Source organism: Castanea sativa, chromosome 7 (assembly GCF_040712315.1).
Source record: "Castanea sativa cultivar Marrone di Chiusa Pesio chromosome 7, ASM4071231v1".
In the NCBI taxonomy this organism is placed as follows: Eukaryota; Viridiplantae; Streptophyta; class Magnoliopsida; order Fagales; family Fagaceae; genus Castanea; species Castanea sativa.
Window position 1 is genome coordinate 26,514,934 of NC_134019.1, and position 20,228 is coordinate 26,535,161.

A 20,228-nucleotide genomic window follows, 5' to 3' on the forward strand; every position below is an offset into this window, starting at 1 on the left:
ACCATTTAGCAAAGCCCACAGCCTTTACTGGGCTTGTCCTAGGAAATACTCCTCCTCGGACAACTCCTCGGACCATTTATAGTGCGGACTGACCTGTGGGCCTAGAGGACTTTGAGTGGACAGACTTGTAACAACTAACCAGACCCAAAGCCCAAACGTTTATTTAAGCATTTTTACCCCCAACATCATTTCTTTGTGTTCTATTTAAAAAAAAAAAAAACTGAAAATTTATAAAATTATTATTGAATTTACAATAAAAAGACTTACCAATTGATATGATTTTTTTTTAATGAAAGATACATAAGGGTCCGTTTGGATATAGTTGAAAATTGAAAACACTGTTGCAAAATAATTTTTAAATGTGTAAATAGTGCCGTGGGACCTATTTTTAATGAAAAAGTTGTTGAAAAGTGAGGTTTGTGAGTTTTGTAAACAGTGCATGGGACCCACTGGTGTGCAGAAAAGTCAACAATCACGGCTTAAAAAAAAAAAGGTGTGAAACGCCAACTTGACATTGTTCATAAGCCTCTTGCACTGTTCATGGACAATGAACAGTGTAAGAGGCGCTGTACGAAAAAAAAAAAAAAAAAAAAGAAAGAAAGAAAGAAGCTAAAACGCGTTTTTGGCAAAACGTGGACGCATTCATTTAAATCCAAACAATACCTAAGTTAATGATTAACCATTATAAACTTCTAACTTGCATAAACATAAAAATCGTTTTTCTGCTCCTTGTAATTTGACCTAATCTGTCTTAAAACTTTCATTGCAAATACAATTCTCATTAATTTGTAAAAGTTTTGTAATAAAATTTAGAGGTACAGTTATATAAATAATAAATTGATACTAATTCAAAGAATCACTTTTTTTTTTTTAATGGGAATTCATATAATCACTTTTATTTGTAAAAAATTTGTAATAAAATTTAAAGGTACAGTTATGTAATAAAATATAATTTTTTTTTTTTGAGAAACCATAAAATATAAAATTTATAGTAATTCATAGTATCATTCAATTATTAATTGAAAAATAAATATAGCTATAAATTTTACTGCAACTTCCAAACCTTCCATCTTCTGCTGTCTTTCCCGCTCTGCCAAGAATGTCCGAGAATCCATTGCAGGCTCTCTTCCAAACCTTTGTGAAAATCTCAAACTCCGTCCAAACCCATCTCTCCAATCTCATAGGCCAACCTCACCACCCATCATCACCCACTGCCATAAACCCTCTCTTGTCTTTCTCTTTCCCATCCAAATCCAAAGTAAACCCATCAAACACTGACTCTGCTGCCTCTCTCCAACCCAAACACATTCTCGACAAGGTCCCCATTTGTTTTCGTCTCCTCTACACTAACTTATACGCTTTGTGTTTGAATTTTATTCGAAACTTTAGTGCTAATGGTTTAATTATTTGTTTTTTCTGTACCATGGAGTTGAAGCTCAGTAACTGTTTGACGAAAGTCTGAGCTGAATATTTCATTATGATTTTTGTATCTTATTGCATGTGGGTCTTTATTTTATAATTGTTGTAGCCATGTTATATGTTCTGCTTGATTGGTCATTGGTGTATCTTATAATTGTAAAGACTGGGTTTTGTTGTATGTACTGTGAGTGCATTGATATTTATTGGGTTTGCTTAGCCAATGTTATCAATTACTTTAGACTTTTCAGCTGGGGATGTGGCTAGTGGCGAATATATGTAAAAAAAATTCATTGTTTGGAGCCATATACAGGAACAGTTCCTGTATCCATTACATGCTACTATGCCAGTCTGTTGCCAAATGTTGAATTGACCCATTGAAATTTCATGGAAGAGTGTCTTTTGGACTGTGATCGTTTCATCATTCTAACAGATCCTAATTGAATGGGTGAGAACGTAGGATTTTTCATGGAGGGTTTTAAGTACTTCTGAAGTAACCATGTGTATAGAGGGTGATCCAGTGAGATCCATACTCTCCACTCATCACTAGTATGTGAGTTTCTATCCTGTTGGAAAAATTTTAAAACGAAATATGGGTTTCTTCTTCATAAGTTGCATTTCAACTACATATTTTGTTGAGACTTTGGAATTTGGTTCCGTTGTGTTTGATGTGGATTATTTGACAAGAGAGGAAAAGGCGAATGTTTGACTTGGAGAAGACAAGGGACCAGCTCTTAGCTTATTTTGTTGTTACTTTTTTAATTGGGCACATTCTTAGGGACTCAAGAAAAGAGATTCCATTCCTGTGCTTATTGAGTCTCTACATCTTTGTACATAGTCTTTTGTATCTTTTGTAATTCTTTAGGCTACTTCATGCCTTTTTTGTATGAAGTAGTCTCTTTTTGATAAAATTTTATTACCTATCAAAAAAAAAATATTTCTTGGGATTTATATCAACTTATTTAATTATAATTTATGTACCAATTGTTGTGATAAAACGGCATGATTGATTCAATTCTAAAACCTGTCTCTTCAGGGAAAATCTGCTTCACCTGTAACTAAAGAAGATCTTGGAAGGGCCACATGGACTTTTCTTCACACCCTCCCTGCTCAGGTGTTCTCATTTCCATTGCTTGATGATTTTGCATCATCCCCTCCCCTTGGTTGGTTATGCATTTATGCTTCTTGAATTCACAACTCTAGAGGATATGTGTTTTTCATTTATGAAAAAATTATTTATCTTTTGGGTTAATATGACCTGCTGGAAGAAAAATGAGTCTTCTTTTTGGGTGAGAGAGACAATAGTCTATGTCAATTCCCATAGATTTCTAAAAAGCATTTTCCCAAATGCATCTTGCTTTTGTTCTGGGGAAACTTTCTCTGAATCTTTCATTCTCTATTGACCAAGATAACCCCCCCCCCCCCCCCCCCCCCAAAAAAAAAAAGAACGAGATTGTTACTCTTTGGTATCACCTCATAGGAAACCTCAACATCCCATTGTTGCCTAAAGATTTGTCTCTAGTATACAAAAAGCAAAGCATATGTGGAAGTTCATAATGCTTCTTTACACTTTCTCATGCAGCCACAACAACAGAACTGTCTTTATATTATTAATAAAGAGCTTTTGATCTTCTCAGTATCCGGATAATCCAACAAGGCAACAGAAGAAGGATGTAAAAGAATTAGTATGTTACTCTGGCCCTCTTTGTGTGGTTTGTTCTAGTATTTCATACATTTTTCAATTGGCTGTTTACATTGATGATTGAAAGCTACTTATAATTTCTTTTCAACCTATGCCATTGTTTAGTTCACTGTTGATTTTCAATTATGTGGTTAATGATGGGAAGAAGCCTGGAAGAAACAATAAGCTGTGATTCTAGGTAATGATGTTAATTAGAACCGAATGGACTTTCTTGAAGGATTTCAGGAAAACCTAATGGAGCAATCCTAATGTTGAGCTAGGGTCGCCGAGCCACTTGGATGGGGTTGAGTTGATATAGGAAGGGTCCGAGCAACTTATGCTTCAGTGGAAGCCCAGTGAAGCTAATCCTAGTGATTTTTTTCACGGAAAGGAAGAGAGTGGATCTTTGGAGTGCTCTCCTCTATCTAAATGGGATCCCTATGAACAAAAGGAGTTGGTGGAGATCCAGGAAGTTGATGAGGGAGAGGTCCGGGGGTCAGCGGTGAAAAATTCGAAATGGGTATGTAGCCTGATGAAAAATTTCTGTAGAATTGTGGGTTTTCTTATTGTTAAGCACAAAATTCAATGTCTGGCTCTGTTTCGTCTTCTTGAACAAGACTATGTTGATGTTGTTAGTGTTGGGACTCAAAGCAGAAAGGGCTTAAGGAACTCAAAGGTTTGATTTCTTCAATTAATTATGACGGGGTAGCATCTAAGGGGAGGTACAGAGACTTTCTCAAGAGGTATGGGGGCGATTACCAATTTTAAATGAGTTTGCGGCTGCTATCTTGGAATGTTAGGGGATTGAATAATCCTTAGAAGCGTGGGGCTTGTAAAAATCTTCTCAAGGAGTGGAAATGTGATATAGTTTGCTTTCAAGAAACTAAGCTGTCTTCCTTAAACTTTTTTGTTGTTCGAAGCCTTTGGAGTAGTCCGTTCCTAGATTGGGTTGCTCTAGATGCAGTCAATATTGCAGGGGGGGTGTTACTAGTTTGGGATAAGAGAGTTTTTGAAAAAGTTGATAGTGATGTTGGTCTGTTTTCTGTTAATGTTTTATTGAAGGGGGTGGTAGATGATATTGTTTGGGTTTGTTTAGGAGTATATGGGCCTAATGATGATAATCAGCGGGGTGCTCTGTGGGAGGAACTTACGAGGATGCACTCAGGGTATGATGTAGGACACAATTTACTGTTTAATTATTGTAATTTATTATTTTTGGTATTTTTATGTAAAAACGTTATTTTAGGTTTAGGTGATTTATTTCCTTGTTTTTAGGTACATTTAATGCTTTTTAGGTCAAATTTGATTCTTGATATAATTAGGTATCAATTAGGAGTTATTTTAGAATATATTTTCTTGTCTATCAAGTTTTATGGAGCCCTTAAATGAGCTCTTAAGTCTGTAAACGTTTTTTTTTATATAATATATTATTGAATAAAAATTAGAAAAGGTGAGACTTTGCTCTTCTTTGGGTTCTTCAAGAACTGTGAACTTATTAGGGATTTCTTCCTTGTGGCGTTCAAAATTTATACCTTTGGTTCGTGATTCTTTATAATCATTGGGTCAAGGTCAACTTATACCTTTGGTTCGCGTTTCGATTATAAATGTTGGGTCAGGGTTTCTATCAAAAATTTAAATTTTAGCTTTCTTGGGCAAGTATTCCAATATTTTTGTTGGGTCTCAAAGCGTGTCGATTGAGGTTCACATCATTTGGTATTAAATATTCCAATATTTTTGTTGGGTCTCAAAGCGTGTCGATTGAGGTTCGCATCATTTGGTATCAGAGCACAAGTTCTAAAATCAGTTTTCTATCCTTTTATCTTTTGTTTCCTGTTATCATTCAAAAAAAAAAAGTGAAAAAAAAAAAACTTGAAAAAAAAAGAGATGGTAATTATTGAGAACATTGTGGAAGATTCAATTGAGGTCAAATATGCAGATGAGTCCACAACTCACAATCCTCAAGTCTCAATTTATTTGTTGAAGATGACTATACAATATGTTGATTTTCTTGGAGTAGAAAATTTTAATTTTATTATCAACCCTTTGTTGATTGATGTTGCAAATAAATTGAAAGTAGATGAGAAGAAATTTTGTGCTACACTTTATGAAGGATTCAAATTTCACAACCGGATCAAGTCATTAAAGCATTCGAAGTATTTGTTTATTTGGAGCGGAAGATTTCAGATTTCAAAGATCAACTCGAGGACGAGTTTGTTTCAAGTGGAGGGGTCTGATGTAGGACACAATTTACTGTTTAATTATTGTAATTTATTATTTTTGGTATTTTTATGTAAAAACGTTATTTTAAGTTTAGGTGATTTATTTCCTTGTTTTTAAGTGCATTTAATGCTTTTTAGGTCAAATTTGATTCCTGATATGATTAGGTATCAATTAGGAGTTATTTTAGAATATATTTTCTTGTCTATAAAGTTTTATGGAGCCCTTAAATAAGCTCTTAAGTCTGTAAACGTTTTTTTATATAATATATTATTGAATAAAAATTAGAAAAGGTGAGACTTTGCTTTTCTTTGGGTTCTGTAAGAACTGTGAACTTATCAGGGATTTCTTCCTTGTGGCGTTCAAAATTTATACCTTTGGTTCGTGATTCTTTATAATCATTGGGTAAAGGTCAACTTATACATTTGGTTCGCGTTTCGATTATAAACGTTGGGTCAGGGTTTCTATCAAAAATCTGAATTTTAGCTTTCTTGGGCAAGTATTCTAATATTTTTGTTGGGTCTCAAAACGTGTCGATTGACGTTCATATCATTTGGTATTAAATATTCCAATATTTTTGTTGGGTCTCAAAGCGTGTCGATTGAGGTTCGCATCAGGGTGGAACACGGCTTGGTGTGTTTTTGGGGATTTCAATACCATTAATATCCGAGTGAGAGATTTGGTTGTGAGGCTTTTAGTCCGGTGATGTTTGCTTTTTCAGACTTCATTGAGGCTAATTACCTTGTGGACTTACCCCTTGAAGGGGCTTCGTTTACTTAATTTAGAGATTTGGGGACAGATTGTATGTCAAGAATTGATAGAACCTTGGCATCGATGGATTGGGTAGATCACTTTGGAAACGTGTCTCAAAGGGTACTCCCTTGTGTAATTTCGGACCATTGCCCTCTTTTGGTGGTGGCTGGTAGTGTTAGTAAAGGTCAGAGTGCCTTTAAGTTTGAGAATATGTGGTTAAAAGAAGAGGGTTTTGTAGAGAGGGTTCGGCAATGGTGGAATGGGTATTTTTTTCGGGTTCTCCTAGCTTTATTAAGGCTCGTAAATTAAAAAAATCTTAAAGAAGACTTGAAAAAGTGGAATAAGGAGGAATTTGGGGATCTGACCTTTAGGAAGAAATGTCTTTTATCTAAATTGGTGGGTTTGGATGCTAGGGAGGACTTGTCAAGTCTTTCTCAAGAGGATCAAACTCATAGCATTTAGATTAAAGGTGAGATTGCACATCTTGCCTCTTTGGAGGAGATTTCTTGGAGACAAAAGTCCCAGATTTTATTTGTGAAAGAGGGGGACAATAATACTCGCTTTTTTCATCGGGTTGCAAACTCCCATAGAAGAACTAATCATATTCGGGGTATAGAGGTTGATGGTGTCCTCTATGAGGATGAGAAAGAGGTGCGGTCTAAGGTGGTACATTTTTATCAGAGTTTGTACATTGAGCCAAATACTTGGTGCCCTTCTATGGATGGATTAGAGTTTGCTAGGATTGAGGAGGATGAGCGCCTTGATTTAGAGAGGCATTTTTCTAAGGAGGAAGTGGTGAAGGTTCTTCATGAGATGGAGGGTGATAAAGCCCCAGGTACTGATGGTTTCACTATGGCATTTTTTTCAAAAATGCTGGAGTGTGGTGGAATCAGATGTCATGGCCTTTTTTGATCTCTGAATGATTCCCAAGAAAAATAATGCATTGAATATCAAATATTTTAGGCTTATCAGCTTAGTGGGCAGTGTGTATAAGCTTTTGTCCAAGGTTTGGGCAAACAGATTGAGGCGGGTGCTGGATAAACTTATCTCGGAGTCACCGAATGCTTTTGTTGGTGGCAGACAGATTTTGGATTCAGTGCTTATTACTAATGAGTGTTTAGACAGTAGACTGAACTGTTGTACTCCGGGGGTAGTGTGTAAGTTAGACATTGAGAAAGCGTATGATCATGTGAATTGGGACACTTTGTTTTATCTGTTGGAGAGGATGGGCTTTGGGGATAGATGGAGGAAATGGATAAAGACTTGTGTCTCTACCGTTCGCTTATGAGTTTTGGTTAATGGTACTCCTATTGGTTTCTTTGATAGCTCTAGAGGTCTCAGACAAGATGATCCCTTGTCTCCCCTTCTCTTTCTTTTGATCATGGAGGTTTTAAGTCGTATCCTGAAGAAAATTGGGGAAGGCAGTTTCATTCAGGGTTTACAAGCGGGTACCATTAATTCTACCGGTATCCATGTTTCTCACCTTTTATTTGCTGATGATACCATTCTTTTCTATGAGGCCTTTAGAGAGCAGATTCTTTCTATTAGGCTAGTTTTGACTTGTTTTCAAGCTTTTACTGGTTTGAAGGTGAATGTGTGGAAAATTGAAATTGTCCCTATTGGGGAGGTGCATAACATCCAATCTTTGACTAATATTCTTCAATGCAAGGTGGGCAGTTTGCCTATGAATTAGTTGGGTATGCCATTGGGAACTTTGTATAAAACAACATCTATTTGGAATCTGATCTTTGAGAGGATGGAAAAGAAGCTTTCTGGCTGGAAGCTGCTTTATTTGTCAAAGAGTGGTAGACTCACCTTGTTGAAAAGTACCATTTCAAGCCTTCCAACTTTTTACCTTTCCCTTTTTACTATCCCTAAAGCTGTGGCGACTAGATTAGAACGTATTTAGAGGAACTTTTTGTGGGGTTCATCAGTTGAGTGTTTCAAATATCCTCTAGTGGCTTGGGAAAAGGTTTGCTTACCGCGTGAGTTGGGTGTTTTGGGAATTTGGAATTTAGCGTCTTTTAATCATGCCCTATTAGGGAAATGGCTTTAGAGGTATGGCCATGAAACCACTCATCTGTGGCGAAGGGTCATTGCCATGAAATATGGGGAGGGAAAAAGGGGTTGGTGCACTAGAGCTTGTAGTAGGGCTCATGGTTGTGGGTTATGGCGGAGTATTAGTGAAGGGTGGGAAACTTTCACAAAGCATTTCTCTTTTGTGGTGGGGGATGGTTCTCGTATTCTTTTTTGGCATGATAAATGGACTGGAGATGTTTCTCTTAAATTTCTTTATCCTCGGTTATTTTTGTTTTTAGCCAATAAGGAGACTTGTATTTCTGATGTGTTAAGCCCTCCAATGGGTGATAGTGACAGAGTGTGGAGTTCAAGATTTTATAGGGAATTCAATGATTGGGAGGTAACGGCTTCCTACTCCCTTCTTCATTTCATCCAAACCCGAATTCTTAGGGGTGGAGGGTGTGACAAACTTTTGTTGGGATCTTAATGGAAGTGGAAAGTTTGATACTCGATCTTTTTATCATAAGATTCGAAATGCAGCTCCTTCCACTTTCCCTTGGAAGGGCATTTGAAAAGTTAAGGTTCCTAAAAGGGTGGCTTTTTTCATGTGGACAGCAGCACATAGTCAGATTCTAACCTTGGATAACCTTATGCTTCGTGGTCATCCTTTGGTGAATCGTTGTTGTATGTGCTGTTGTAATGCGGAATCCGTGGATCACTTGTTACTTTTTTGTTCGATAGCTCATTCTTTGTGGATGTATATGATTCGGCCGTTTGGGATTGATTGGGTCATGCCAGGTTCAGTTGTGGACTTATTATTTTGTTGGTATCACTGGCTTGGGAAGCATAGTTTTAATATTTGGAATTTGGTTCCAGGCTGTGTAATGTGGACTATTTGGACTTAACAAAATCGGCGGTCTTTTGAGGATGAGGGGAAAACCGTGGTTCAATTATTAGAGCTTTGCCGGCGAACCCTCTATGATTGGTCTCGATGTTGGGGTTTCTCGGATTGTTCTACCCTTTTGGATTTTCTTTCGTCTATTAGAATAGATTAGGGGTTGCTTCAGTCTTCTTCTTCTTCTTCTTTTTTTTTTTTATTTTTTTTTACTACCGTGAACTCTTTGCGTCTTTCTCGCTATTCTTATATTAAAAATATTCTTTTCTTACTTACCAAAAAAAAAAAAGTATTGTTCATGCGGAATATTGATTTTAATGATAAAGGTATGCTGACATTCTAAGTGACACTTTTGTCAAGTCATAGGTGTGGTTTAAGTTCGATATCAGCTGGTTTAACCTGAATTTCATAGTAGACATGAAAAAGTTGATCTAGGTTTTTCGAAACACTAGATTAACCAAATATGAGTTCCAATGGAGGGAAGTATCTAGATAGAACTGTTCTTTGTGTAAAGCTCAATTTTGTTGTCTATAAACCTGGGAAGCACGGGTGCGCTGATTTGGCCAGCACACCCGAGTCTGATTCGCACGGATGCGGCTGTATGCGCACGCGCGTCCATGGAATTTTTTTTTTTTTTTTTTTTTTTTTTTTTCAATTCGGTTTGAAACATAACCTGAATTGGTCCAATATGAGCAGAAATTCTTGTTTAATTTTTTTTAAAAAAAGGGTAAAATATTAGATCAAAACACACCATTTTGCCGGCAAACATTTAAGGAAAAATCCTAAAATCATCTCAATTCTCTTAATTATCTATTATTACTCTTAAATTGGTATATGTTTACTATTATATGAAAAAAAAATGTTTAACAATATAAAGAAAATAAAAATAAAAATGTATTTAATAATTAATTAATAAACGTATCCCGACGCACCCATGTCCTACTTTTTCAAAAATTTCTGTGTCGTCGCACCGCACTGCACCCGCATCTGAACCCGAATCCGCACCCATGCTTTCTAGCTATAAACTTATATACACCAAAAGGCAGGGCTGCAGCATGAGCAGCTCTGAGGATATAAAGGGCAATCATTGACTCAACTTAACCCAATATCAGCCTTAGGTGGCTGACCCTGAGGCTAATCTCCAATATTTTCTGCATCTTTTGGTTTAAAAAGAATTCTCCTTTTCTTATGGAAATTAATATGCTAAGATTGTTATCCTTGACAGAGAAAACGTTCAATGCAGTGTGGACATTTTGGCTGTTTCATCTGTATGCTATATTCATGGTATCTGTATTAATTCTGGAAAAAAAAAAGAAAAAAAAAAGATTGATCCTGTACTGGTACATTGTCCTTCCAGAAGAAACCTAGATGCCTACAGAAAATTAAGCAATATTTTAGGTCCTCAATAGGAGGTTGTAGATTAAGTGTGGCTTGAGTGACTATTAAATGTGATTGATGACTGTGAACGGACTTCAGAAGATTGTTTTACCTTTCATTTTGTTGATAAAGGAAAACAAAATTCATACACCATATCTAAGAAGTTCATAATATTACTCTTTTTGGATTGAATCCATGTAGTTCAAGTATCTGTTTCAAGTTTGGGTCAATTTAGGTTCCCGTAGGTGGTCGGATACTTAATTGTAAGTGGGTGAATATGGTAGGTCTCTTACAAAAGAGGAGGATGGCTCCAGTGATTGCCTGCACACCAACAGATAGTCAAATACCACAGTGATCATGGTGGCCCCTTGTGGTCACTAGTAAGCACTCTAATGATTAAGTTAGAATAATTGGACTTGGATTGTTGGTTAAAGTGTGTGTGATGACATTTCATATCTGTGTGAAATGGGGGATGGGGTATTTATAGTTTTATACTTGTAATTCCCACGTTTTCTGGTCACATGCTCATCTTGTTGTTGTGCACTGAAATGTGTGCCCACGTGGGCTTTTGGAATTCCTGACTGGGGGACAAGTCACAACCCATTTAACGCTAGGCGGGATGGTTGGGGGTGCAAATAATGCGACCATGACCCTATCTCACTATCTGGCCCCTCCTTTTGAGGAGCATTTTTGGAGATCGGGTTCCCTAATGGAGAGCGAGAGACTGGTTACTGGGTATGATAATGCCGCCTGTATCTGCACTTGGTATATTTATCCCCCTTTATCACTCTTCCATTCTTTCCTACTGTTTTAAATCTTTTGACCCCCCACAGTTCCGTTTATCTTTTATTTTTAAGGTTGGTTATGAACATAGAGGACTGTGCAGGATGTTTGTGGCGTGTTGAAATGTGGGCTACTACTAAGATAATGGATGGGCCCTCAAATTGACATCCTACTTAGTTTAGATAGTAAGAAGTTATGGCTTTTGGCCAAAATAGTTGGTATGGCTGAGCTGAAGTGAAGGTAGTAGATAGACTGAGGTGATCACTATTCTGCATCAGAAAGTTTGGCGCATTAGTGGATACTGCACTGGAATTGTGATTGGCATACTAATGGAACCAGTAATCACATGTCTTTTAAAAATAAAAATAAAAAGTTTTTATTTTTATTTTGTAATAAAAAAAATTACATGTATCTGACCCTAATTAGTCTATTGAGAATTCATAACCGACTCCAAAGTTTTGGAACTAAGGCTTAGTTGTTGTTGTTGTTGTAATAGAAGTATAACATATCCATATTCTTTTAATTTATTTATCAAGTGTCATAGTTGTATTTGTTGTCCTTGTTGACTATTGTTAGCAACTAACAGGATCACATTTGTCATGCAGATGGCAATATTATCTCGAATGTACCCTTGCAAGGAGTGTGCAGATCACTTTAAAGAAGTCCTGAGGTACATTATTCTCTAAGCCCTGCAGCTGTGTAATTTTTCATCTGAGCTTTTTTTTTAATTGTAATTTTGTGTGTTATACTTTCTGCATATCTGGATTGATAGTTTGTACATAGCAATTCAACTTCTTACCATTTATTTAATGCTTAATTTTTGCAAAATAAATAAATTAAGAACAATAAAAACTCTGAGCTAAAGATTTTTAGTTAACCCATGGATATTTACTAATACACTTGTTTCAGATTCAATTATTAGCATGTTCATTGTCAACAATCCATCTTTCCTAACTAACTTGCCAATCCTTTCTGCAGCTGGGACTATATAATTTTAAACTGCTATTGCTTGTTAAGAGGAATGTCATTATATTAGCAGCTTTTATAGCCTGTGGTCTACCACTGTACTTAAGCTTAGACATCTGCTTTAAGCCAACTGAACATGAGTCTAAGGATGTGCTTTGGAGGGTCCATTTAAGTGATGTTCCTGTATGTTCCCCAATTGTATCTTTGGACGCAAATGTAAGGCATCATTGCAAAACAAGAACGGAGTTGTGAAAGGAGTTTTATATAGAGTAATAATCAAGCAACACATCCTTAACCTGTCATTTCTTCAAATCTTAAACTAATCGTCTGTGCATGCTCGTGAATGCTTGCAGATATGTAAATGCTATGCACATCATAATGATCCATGTAACATAGAATGTCATTCATACTTGTGATGCTTTGGGTCAAATCAATGTCCTCGGGTGATCTCCATGACTACACCCTTTCAGTTTTTGCCATATCCAAGCTATGTGGAAGTTTTGACTATTACTCCATTTTATGGACTTAGAAAAAGGGTAAATAGTAAATACAGAGGGGCGGGGAGAGAGAGGTGATAGGCAAGTCTCCCATTCCTATTTGGATCAAAGATTTGGAATCCGTTGGGGACTAGTTGGAGTGAAATTAAGCCATTTCAATGCCAATGATCTCTAGCTCAAATGGCACCTCCTCCCCTTGTAAGAGCAATGGGAGAGTGAGGTCATGGGTTCAAGACTCCCCAAGTAAGTGTGTAGTTTTTTGACATTTTGTCTGCTGCATGTTGCTAAAAATAACAAATCTCTCCTTTTATAATGGGACTTGGGAGGTCATCTCACATTTGCTCATCATTTTTTTTATAACTTTTTTATTCCACCATGCTAAACAATTTTGTGGTTTTTAATTAGTACGCACAGATTGGGAAAGTTATGCTAAAGTTATGCTTATGCACTTATGCTCCATTCTAAATAAACTATATGCTTATGCACTTACGCTCCATTATATAATTTCTAACTTGTGGGTGCATCTTTGGTAAATATATGACAGAGTAAATCCTGTACAGGCTGGATCTCATGCTGAATTTTCCCAATGGCTATGTCATGTGCATAATATTGTCAACAGAAGGTATTGTTCAAATATTTAGTCAAATTCAAATTCCCTGCTCCATTATTTATGACCAAATTGCTCATAGTTTTGACACTGGCTTGTCAGTGGGCTGCCTGGATTGATTGTATTCCTTTGCTGGGGATGTAGGTAGGTTTGAAACAATACCATAGATCATATATAGTTATGTTGGGAGTGGAAAAGTCCAGTTTGTATGTAGAAATTTGAATGAACCATTTGCATCTTCTGTAGTCTATAACATGTTCGTCAACTTGAATGTGTTTTCGTAAAATTTGGGAGTCATCATAACGTTGAAATAGAATCAATGGGAAATTGCTAGAAATACCATTGTTTCAGATTCTCTTAGGGTGATTGCCCCCTTTGTAGTGCTATTTATGTACATATTAACAACAAATAGGACCCCTTCATTTTACATACAACCAAACTAGTACATTGCTAGATGAACAATCTTATATTCCAAGTTGCCTAGCATGCAACAGATCATGCTAGTTTCTGAGAAGACACATGTTAGTATCTGAAATATCACTGCAGAACTTGCTGACTGTGTGAACATTTCACCGGCCCTTGTCATCTGAAATGTAGATGCAATTTGACATTAGAAGCCTTGGAAACCAGAAAATTTAATTACATTGAATACCTTCTTAATCTTGTTTATTTTGGCTCCCTAGTAGAAATGTTTCTTCTTAAACTTGTTAGAGCTAATATAAGGGTGATTACTACAGCCTTGGCAAACTGGTATTCCCATGCGAACGAGTTGATGCAAGGTGGGGTAAGCTGGAGTGTGAGCAGCGTGCATGTGATCTACTGGGCAGTACAACAGAATTTGGGGAAGAAAAACATTAAAGTGTGTTGGTATTAAAAGCATTAGAATACAACTTTTCTTTTTTAAGAACTTGCAAATAATATATATATATATATATATATATATATATATATATTATTGTCAATGACACTATTCTAAACTAGCATTTAACCCGCGCAATGTGCGGGAAACATTTCACACATTTAAAATACCATCAATTTGACATAACAATACAATAAATACAACAATTAATATGTTTATTAAAGGCTTTGTTTTAATAATGCCAATCAATTCAAAAAAAAAAAATGACAATTGTGGGATATAGAGTTAGGTTTAATAACATTGTCAAAAGTCCAAAATTCCCCATAGCAGAAAATAAAGTCTATGAACTCATTAACCCAAAAAACATTTAGTGAGCTGAGCCATATTCCAGCCCTGATGAACTGTAAGTGCCAGCTCTGTTTCACTTATATGAATTGGGCTATCATCATTCACCTGTAAAAACTATAGCACAATAGCAATTGGAAAAAAAATAATGATGACAAATACATATCTTCTCACATGCATTATTTTTTTATTTTGACCATCTTGAACATGCCAACTACAAAGGTATACACAATAAGAATAAAATGGATTCTTTGGTGTGCTAAATAAATGATTGTTGTCCATGTTTAAATGTAACCTTTGAAATGATAGAAGCTAATACAACCTTTTGAGCTCCACGTTTCAAAAATTGTTTTCTTTAGTAAAAAGGGCACTTCTACTCATAATCCACTCAAACTATTTTTGCTAATCTATAACAATCATGAAAACTAAGGAGAACATATTCAATAATAATATAAGGTAAAATTCCAATGTATAAATACAAAGAAACAATATTTTAATATCTATTGGAAGAAACACTCTAAATTAAATCTATGAAAAGTTGAAAGCCACAAAAGAACCTAAAACAAAATTGGAAAAGAAAAATAACTTCATATTTTTTCGCTGCCAAGTTACACTTTGCTCAATTTTTTATAGTCTGAATTCTAAAAATGCATCTTATAATCCTAGCCACCAAATCTCCTCCATGGAAGTTTCAAGCGTGTAATGGTCATAAGCACTATAGTGTCAATTTTTTTTTTACTAAACTGATGCCCAAAGTTGAAGCACATACATGCAGGAGGAATTGCTTCTAAAAATCTCATCTTTAACAAATTTAAACACATCAAGTAGTTTGTATATTTTCTGTTTTCTTAACTTTTTACATCAGAGAACAAAGGTAAAATTCCTTCTTTTCACCAAGTATAGACATTTCCTTCACTTCAGATAGACTATTATTTCTGGTTTAATTTGTTGGTTCCTTTTTTTAGGCAGGGAAAAAAACTTCTTAGCGTGGCCATAGTTCTCCAAATTTACCTAAGACACCATACACACACCATGTTCTCTATTCTTTAGTTTATTTCTTCCTTTTTGACCCTTTCCCACAAAAAATAAAAAATTTAGAATGCATAGTAGAAAGAAGAACACATATCCATTTCTGAACAAACAACATTAAAAAGAAATTTCTCAGGTGGTACAAACTACTTTCTATTCTTCCCAAATAGCACTTAAATTAACATATCCAGAAATTGGGTTTTATTAAATACTCCAGAATATGTAAATAAAAAAAAATTCAAAACTCATTCAATAATTAATTATTTTACCAAAGCAACAGTACCTAAATCACCTTCTAAAATATATGCCTTTTCCTGTTCTTCATGTGCAAAATTCCAGCAATGCAAAATAACTACCAGAAATAATAATCTCAAACCGTAACATCAATAGAAAGAGGGTAAACCCATAAGGCCATAACTATACAGTCTAAACTTTCAGATTTTAAACCATCCAAGTTGAAATTTGGCATATTCATGAATTATTAAGTTTCATACTTGACAGGGGAAACTAAGCAAATCTGAATTTCAACAAAAAGTGAAAGGGTAAGAAGGTTTTTTAAAATGGCAGGAAATAATCATACAACCATATTAAATAAATAATCTCTTGATATGAAGTAACACAGTTTTTTAACAAAATCTTTGCTATTTCTTTGTTTGTTCCTACTTCCAATTTCACTTTGAAAAAAAATTGTCAATATGTCTACACTCTACGCTTGGGCAATACTCCCAATGCTATCAAAACAAAAAAGTAGAGATGTTAATTTGAAACCAAAGTATCCAAATTAAAATAGTAAACCTATCTATTTTTCAATAGGGGTGAAAGAAGAATCCTAGACATGATAAAGGGAAAAAAAAATTTAGCATCTGATTTAAGAGTCAAAAAGTACATATAAAATAATCTTATGAAACTTTTTTTGTTCAACGTTTTTTTAATCAACTCGATCCAGGAGCTTCTTGAATAGTTACCAACAGTTTTATAAGCCAGAGCAGAGATGATAAATCTACATTAGCACGTGAGTAAAAAATTGTCATTGAAAATGCGAAATTATTGACAAACGACAATGTAAATGAAGCTCTAAAAACTGAGATCCTGTAAAACATGTGTTGCATGCTAGGTAATTAACTCTAATTATCTAAAATCCACGGAAAAACATGGCAGGTTTACTTGAAATAAACAGCAAGGAAATTGAGCGTTTGTTAAAGCCAAACTCAAGTTCAATAACACTAAATAATAATTCTATGCTCTATTTCATATATAAGTATTCAATAAAATAGAACATGATGGTTATAGGTAGTCTGCTACTATCGCAACTGAAATCTTACAGTCACTCGGGGAGGGAGGGGGGGGGGGGGGGAATGCTAGAGATCACAAACCATATGAAAGAGCTCTATTTTGAATATTGAAACTTTTATCTACAGAATCATCACTAACTGCAACTGAAATTCCCTTAAGAAAAATGTAAGTTTTGAAGTAGACTAAAATGTAAATTTAAAAGCGTCAAAATTTTTTTTATTTAATTTTTAAAACATTTGAACCAAAGAAAACTCTAACAAACTGACTTTTTTTTGCAAAGCAAAATCAATACAAAAAAGTTTGTAAGGAAGTTGATAACAGTGTCTAACAATCTGTTGGAAAGTGTATAACAATTTGTTAGTTATTAATCTGTTTATTCATTTTTCAAAAATGTAGTAGTTAACCAAAAATCCCATAATTTTACTTTTAAAAAAAATTATAAATTACTGTACACTTTGAACTTTCAGATTTTAAACCATCCAAGTTGAAATTTGGTATATTTAGCAAGAAGTGAAAGGGTAAGAAGATTTTTTAAAATGACAGAAAATAATCATACAACCATATAAAATAAATAATCCTTTAATATGCAATGACACTATTTGTTTTAAAAAACCTGATAACCCAATATTGTCCATTAGAGAGATTAAGTCCTTCATATACTAAATGCGATAGGCAAAAAATGTTCATTAGTTTAGATGACTATGATAATGATTAAACTGGACATAAGAAAAATATTATCTTTTGCCTTCAATTACTAATACAATTCAAAGAACATAAATTTGAAGACAACAACAATAAATCCCCAAAAAATAAATCATACCAATAATATGTCTATAAGACATTTATCAAACAGGTATGATGTACAAACCCATATTCAATCCTCAGATTTGTAAAACCAAAAAAAAAAAAAAGCAAATACTTTACCGGTTATGGGGATACGGCCTGTCTCTCTTTGCCTGCAGTTTCAACAAACCTGAACAATAGACCTAAATAAGATTAAAAAAGAAAAACAAATATCAGCACAACATTTAATCCTACACTAAATGATCCCCAAGATTTCGTTAAGATTAGTTACAAGAAAGTGTTTTTACTTGGAAAAAAATTGTCAATAAGTCAAACAATAAACCCATCTATTGTGACCAAAGCATTCAAATTAAATTACTAAACCCAGTTTCAAAGCAATAAATTCAACTTGTCACTATTTAGAGAAAATTGGGAATCCAAAGGAACTTTTATTAGAAAGAAAAAATAGAGTAGGAAATATTTCCAAATTAAAAAACCCAAGCCCAATTGTCCACTGCCCTTTGCTCTTTGCCCTTTGCATCGTGTGTGTGGGTTTTGAGTTTGACTTGTGGTGATAGAGTCCTAAACCAAAACACGATGCAATTCCACAATAGTACACCCACTAATTAGCACTGTTTCTAGCAGGGGGAAAAAAATCCAAGGGAAAAAACACAAACAAAACCCAACTATTTTTCAATAAGGGTGAAAGAAGAACCCTAGACAATTTGGCAGGGGAAATTTAAAAAAATATATATATACAGACGGATGAGAAGTTCCATATGATATGTCATAACGGTAATAATTGAGTTCCTACAACTTAATAGCATAGTCTTTGGTTTGTTTTTAATGTAAAATGAATTTAACAAACTATTAAAAAGGTCATACCCATTGTTTGAAGTTAATACCTGATTCTTCAAAAGAATGATAGATTGAACAAATTGAAAAGCATCCTCCAAAGAGATCCACGTTGCTTCTTCTAAAAGACCTAGAAAAGGAAAAAACCGAATAATCTATTGCTCTGTTTTGTTCTTTAAAGTATCCAAAAGAGAATGGAACTCACTTAAGGACTTTCATTCCATTCATCTGAGTTTTAACCAGACACCATAAATAGATATCCACACATCAATTTGACCAAATACCCAAAAAGAAAATAATAATAATAATAATAATCGTTAGGACTAATGTCCTTAAATCTTATTGTGTGATATGTATGATACCATGTATATTATTATGTATGACATTATGTATGACTTAATGTTGTTATTAATAAAGTCGTCGTTTTATTATTATCTAAAATAATGGTAACATCAATATTGGGACATTATTATATAGTCTATGAGATGCATATTATGTGATTTATGTGAAAAGTCACAGAAGATATGAATCACAAGTTCTTTGTAAACTCAGAAGTATAGTTCGTAGTCGGTGATAAAATTGGGCATTTCATCTGCGAAGACTATAACATATCAACTAAGATGATTTGTCTTGATTATGGAAGTGAAGATTTCTAGTTGATATGTTTTAAGAGTTAAAACATATTGAACTGGACCGGTGTGAGATTTATTATTCTCCTAACGACTGTTAAATGAATAATAAACTCACAACTTATATTTACATGAGCTCTAAATCCTGAGAGGATAATGGACCTGATCATGAAGTGTAAGTTGCTTTGATATATCAGGAATGAGATCTAGAGTTACGATCAAAATCTCAGTATGTTGGGCAACCACATTTAATGTTGATGGAACATATATTCTCAAGATGAAATTCATAGTCTCTTAACGGAGATACAAAATATTCTGTTGAGATAAGTTTAATGGGTTTGTTATTCAAAATGTTAGGCCTAACTGCTCTAGTAAATTGTTATTAGAGTATATATTTATGAAATTAGATTTCATAAATATATGATGAATAACTTAAAAGATCAAACTGGATACTCAAGGATAAGATGTAGTAATTTACAAAGTGGCAATCTACATTCATGACTTTATTTTACTACGAATATTTTATGAAGGGGTTGCATGTACAATAAAGTCTTGGGATATAATTTATAAATAAGGCCTAGAATGCAACTATGTTTATATAGTGGTATTAAATATAGTTAATGGTAACTTTGGACTTGTCAAGAGTTGACAGAAAATCCCAAGGCCCATTGGAGCTAGTGTCTTATTGGTCCATTTTGGTCCCATTCCAAGCCACACACTTAAGCCCAATTGGAAAGGCCCAAAAGGCCAACCTAATTAGATAATTAGTTAGATACAAAGGGAAAAACATACAAATTTTTCTGTAGAGAATTTTGTAAGAACACTATTATGAAGTGGTGTATGTGAGTATTAGACACTTTGACATTCTCCCTTTAAAACTGATTGAGAGACCACACATCTTGGGCGTTAGCGGAATTGGAGTAAAGATTGAAAGTGTTCATAAGTGCTTCTGATCTTTGGTTTTGAAATTCACCGCTCCAAGGTACACTCTCTTATTCTAGAATTCTGAAATTTACATAGAGCATGTTATCAATTGCGAATGAAGTAGATCCGTTTATTTTTCGCTGCGTACATGCATTTTTCCATCAATAATAACTCAAACACCTTAATCAGAAATATAACCCAAAAGGTCAAATTAAAAACAATCCAGCCAAATTATTAAAACCTCATCTAATTTAACCAAATACCAAAAAAAAAATATATCTAGCTCAGACACCTTAATCA

At 34.6% G+C, this 20,228-nt stretch overlaps 1 protein-coding gene and 1 long non-coding RNA gene across 4 annotated transcripts; one reads left to right on the plus strand and one right to left on the minus strand.

The window, feature by feature from the left end:
- The first annotated feature begins 1,067 nt into the window (after positions 1–1,067).
- Positions 1,068–14,266, plus strand: LOC142642699 (FAD-linked sulfhydryl oxidase ERV1-like). 2 transcript variants are annotated; one of them, XM_075817112.1, is made up of 6 exons: positions 1,068–1,318; positions 2,453–2,530; positions 3,054–3,101; positions 11,747–11,811; positions 13,149–13,226; positions 13,949–14,266. In XM_075817112.1, exons 1-6 carry the CDS (start codon positions 1,100–1,102, stop codon positions 14,067–14,069), a joined length of 609 nt encoding a protein of 202 aa, XP_075673227.1. In that variant the 5' UTR covers positions 1,068–1,099; the 3' UTR covers positions 14,070–14,266. The 2 variants fall into 2 exon arrangements, with proteins under 2 accessions (XP_075673227.1, XP_075673228.1); XM_075817113.1 differs by having other exon boundaries at positions 13,165–13,226.
- Positions 13,542–18,627, minus strand: LOC142642700 (uncharacterized). 2 transcript variants are annotated; one of them, XR_012845720.1, is made up of 3 exons: positions 18,426–18,627; positions 17,662–17,723; positions 13,542–13,797 (listed from the first exon to the last, which is right to left on the minus strand). It is a non-coding gene; the product is annotated as an uncharacterized LOC142642700 (long non-coding RNA). The 2 variants fall into 2 exon arrangements; XR_012845721.1 differs by lacking the exon at positions 13,542–13,797 and adding an exon at positions 13,938–14,027.
- Positions 18,628–20,228: the final 1,601 nt, after the last annotated feature.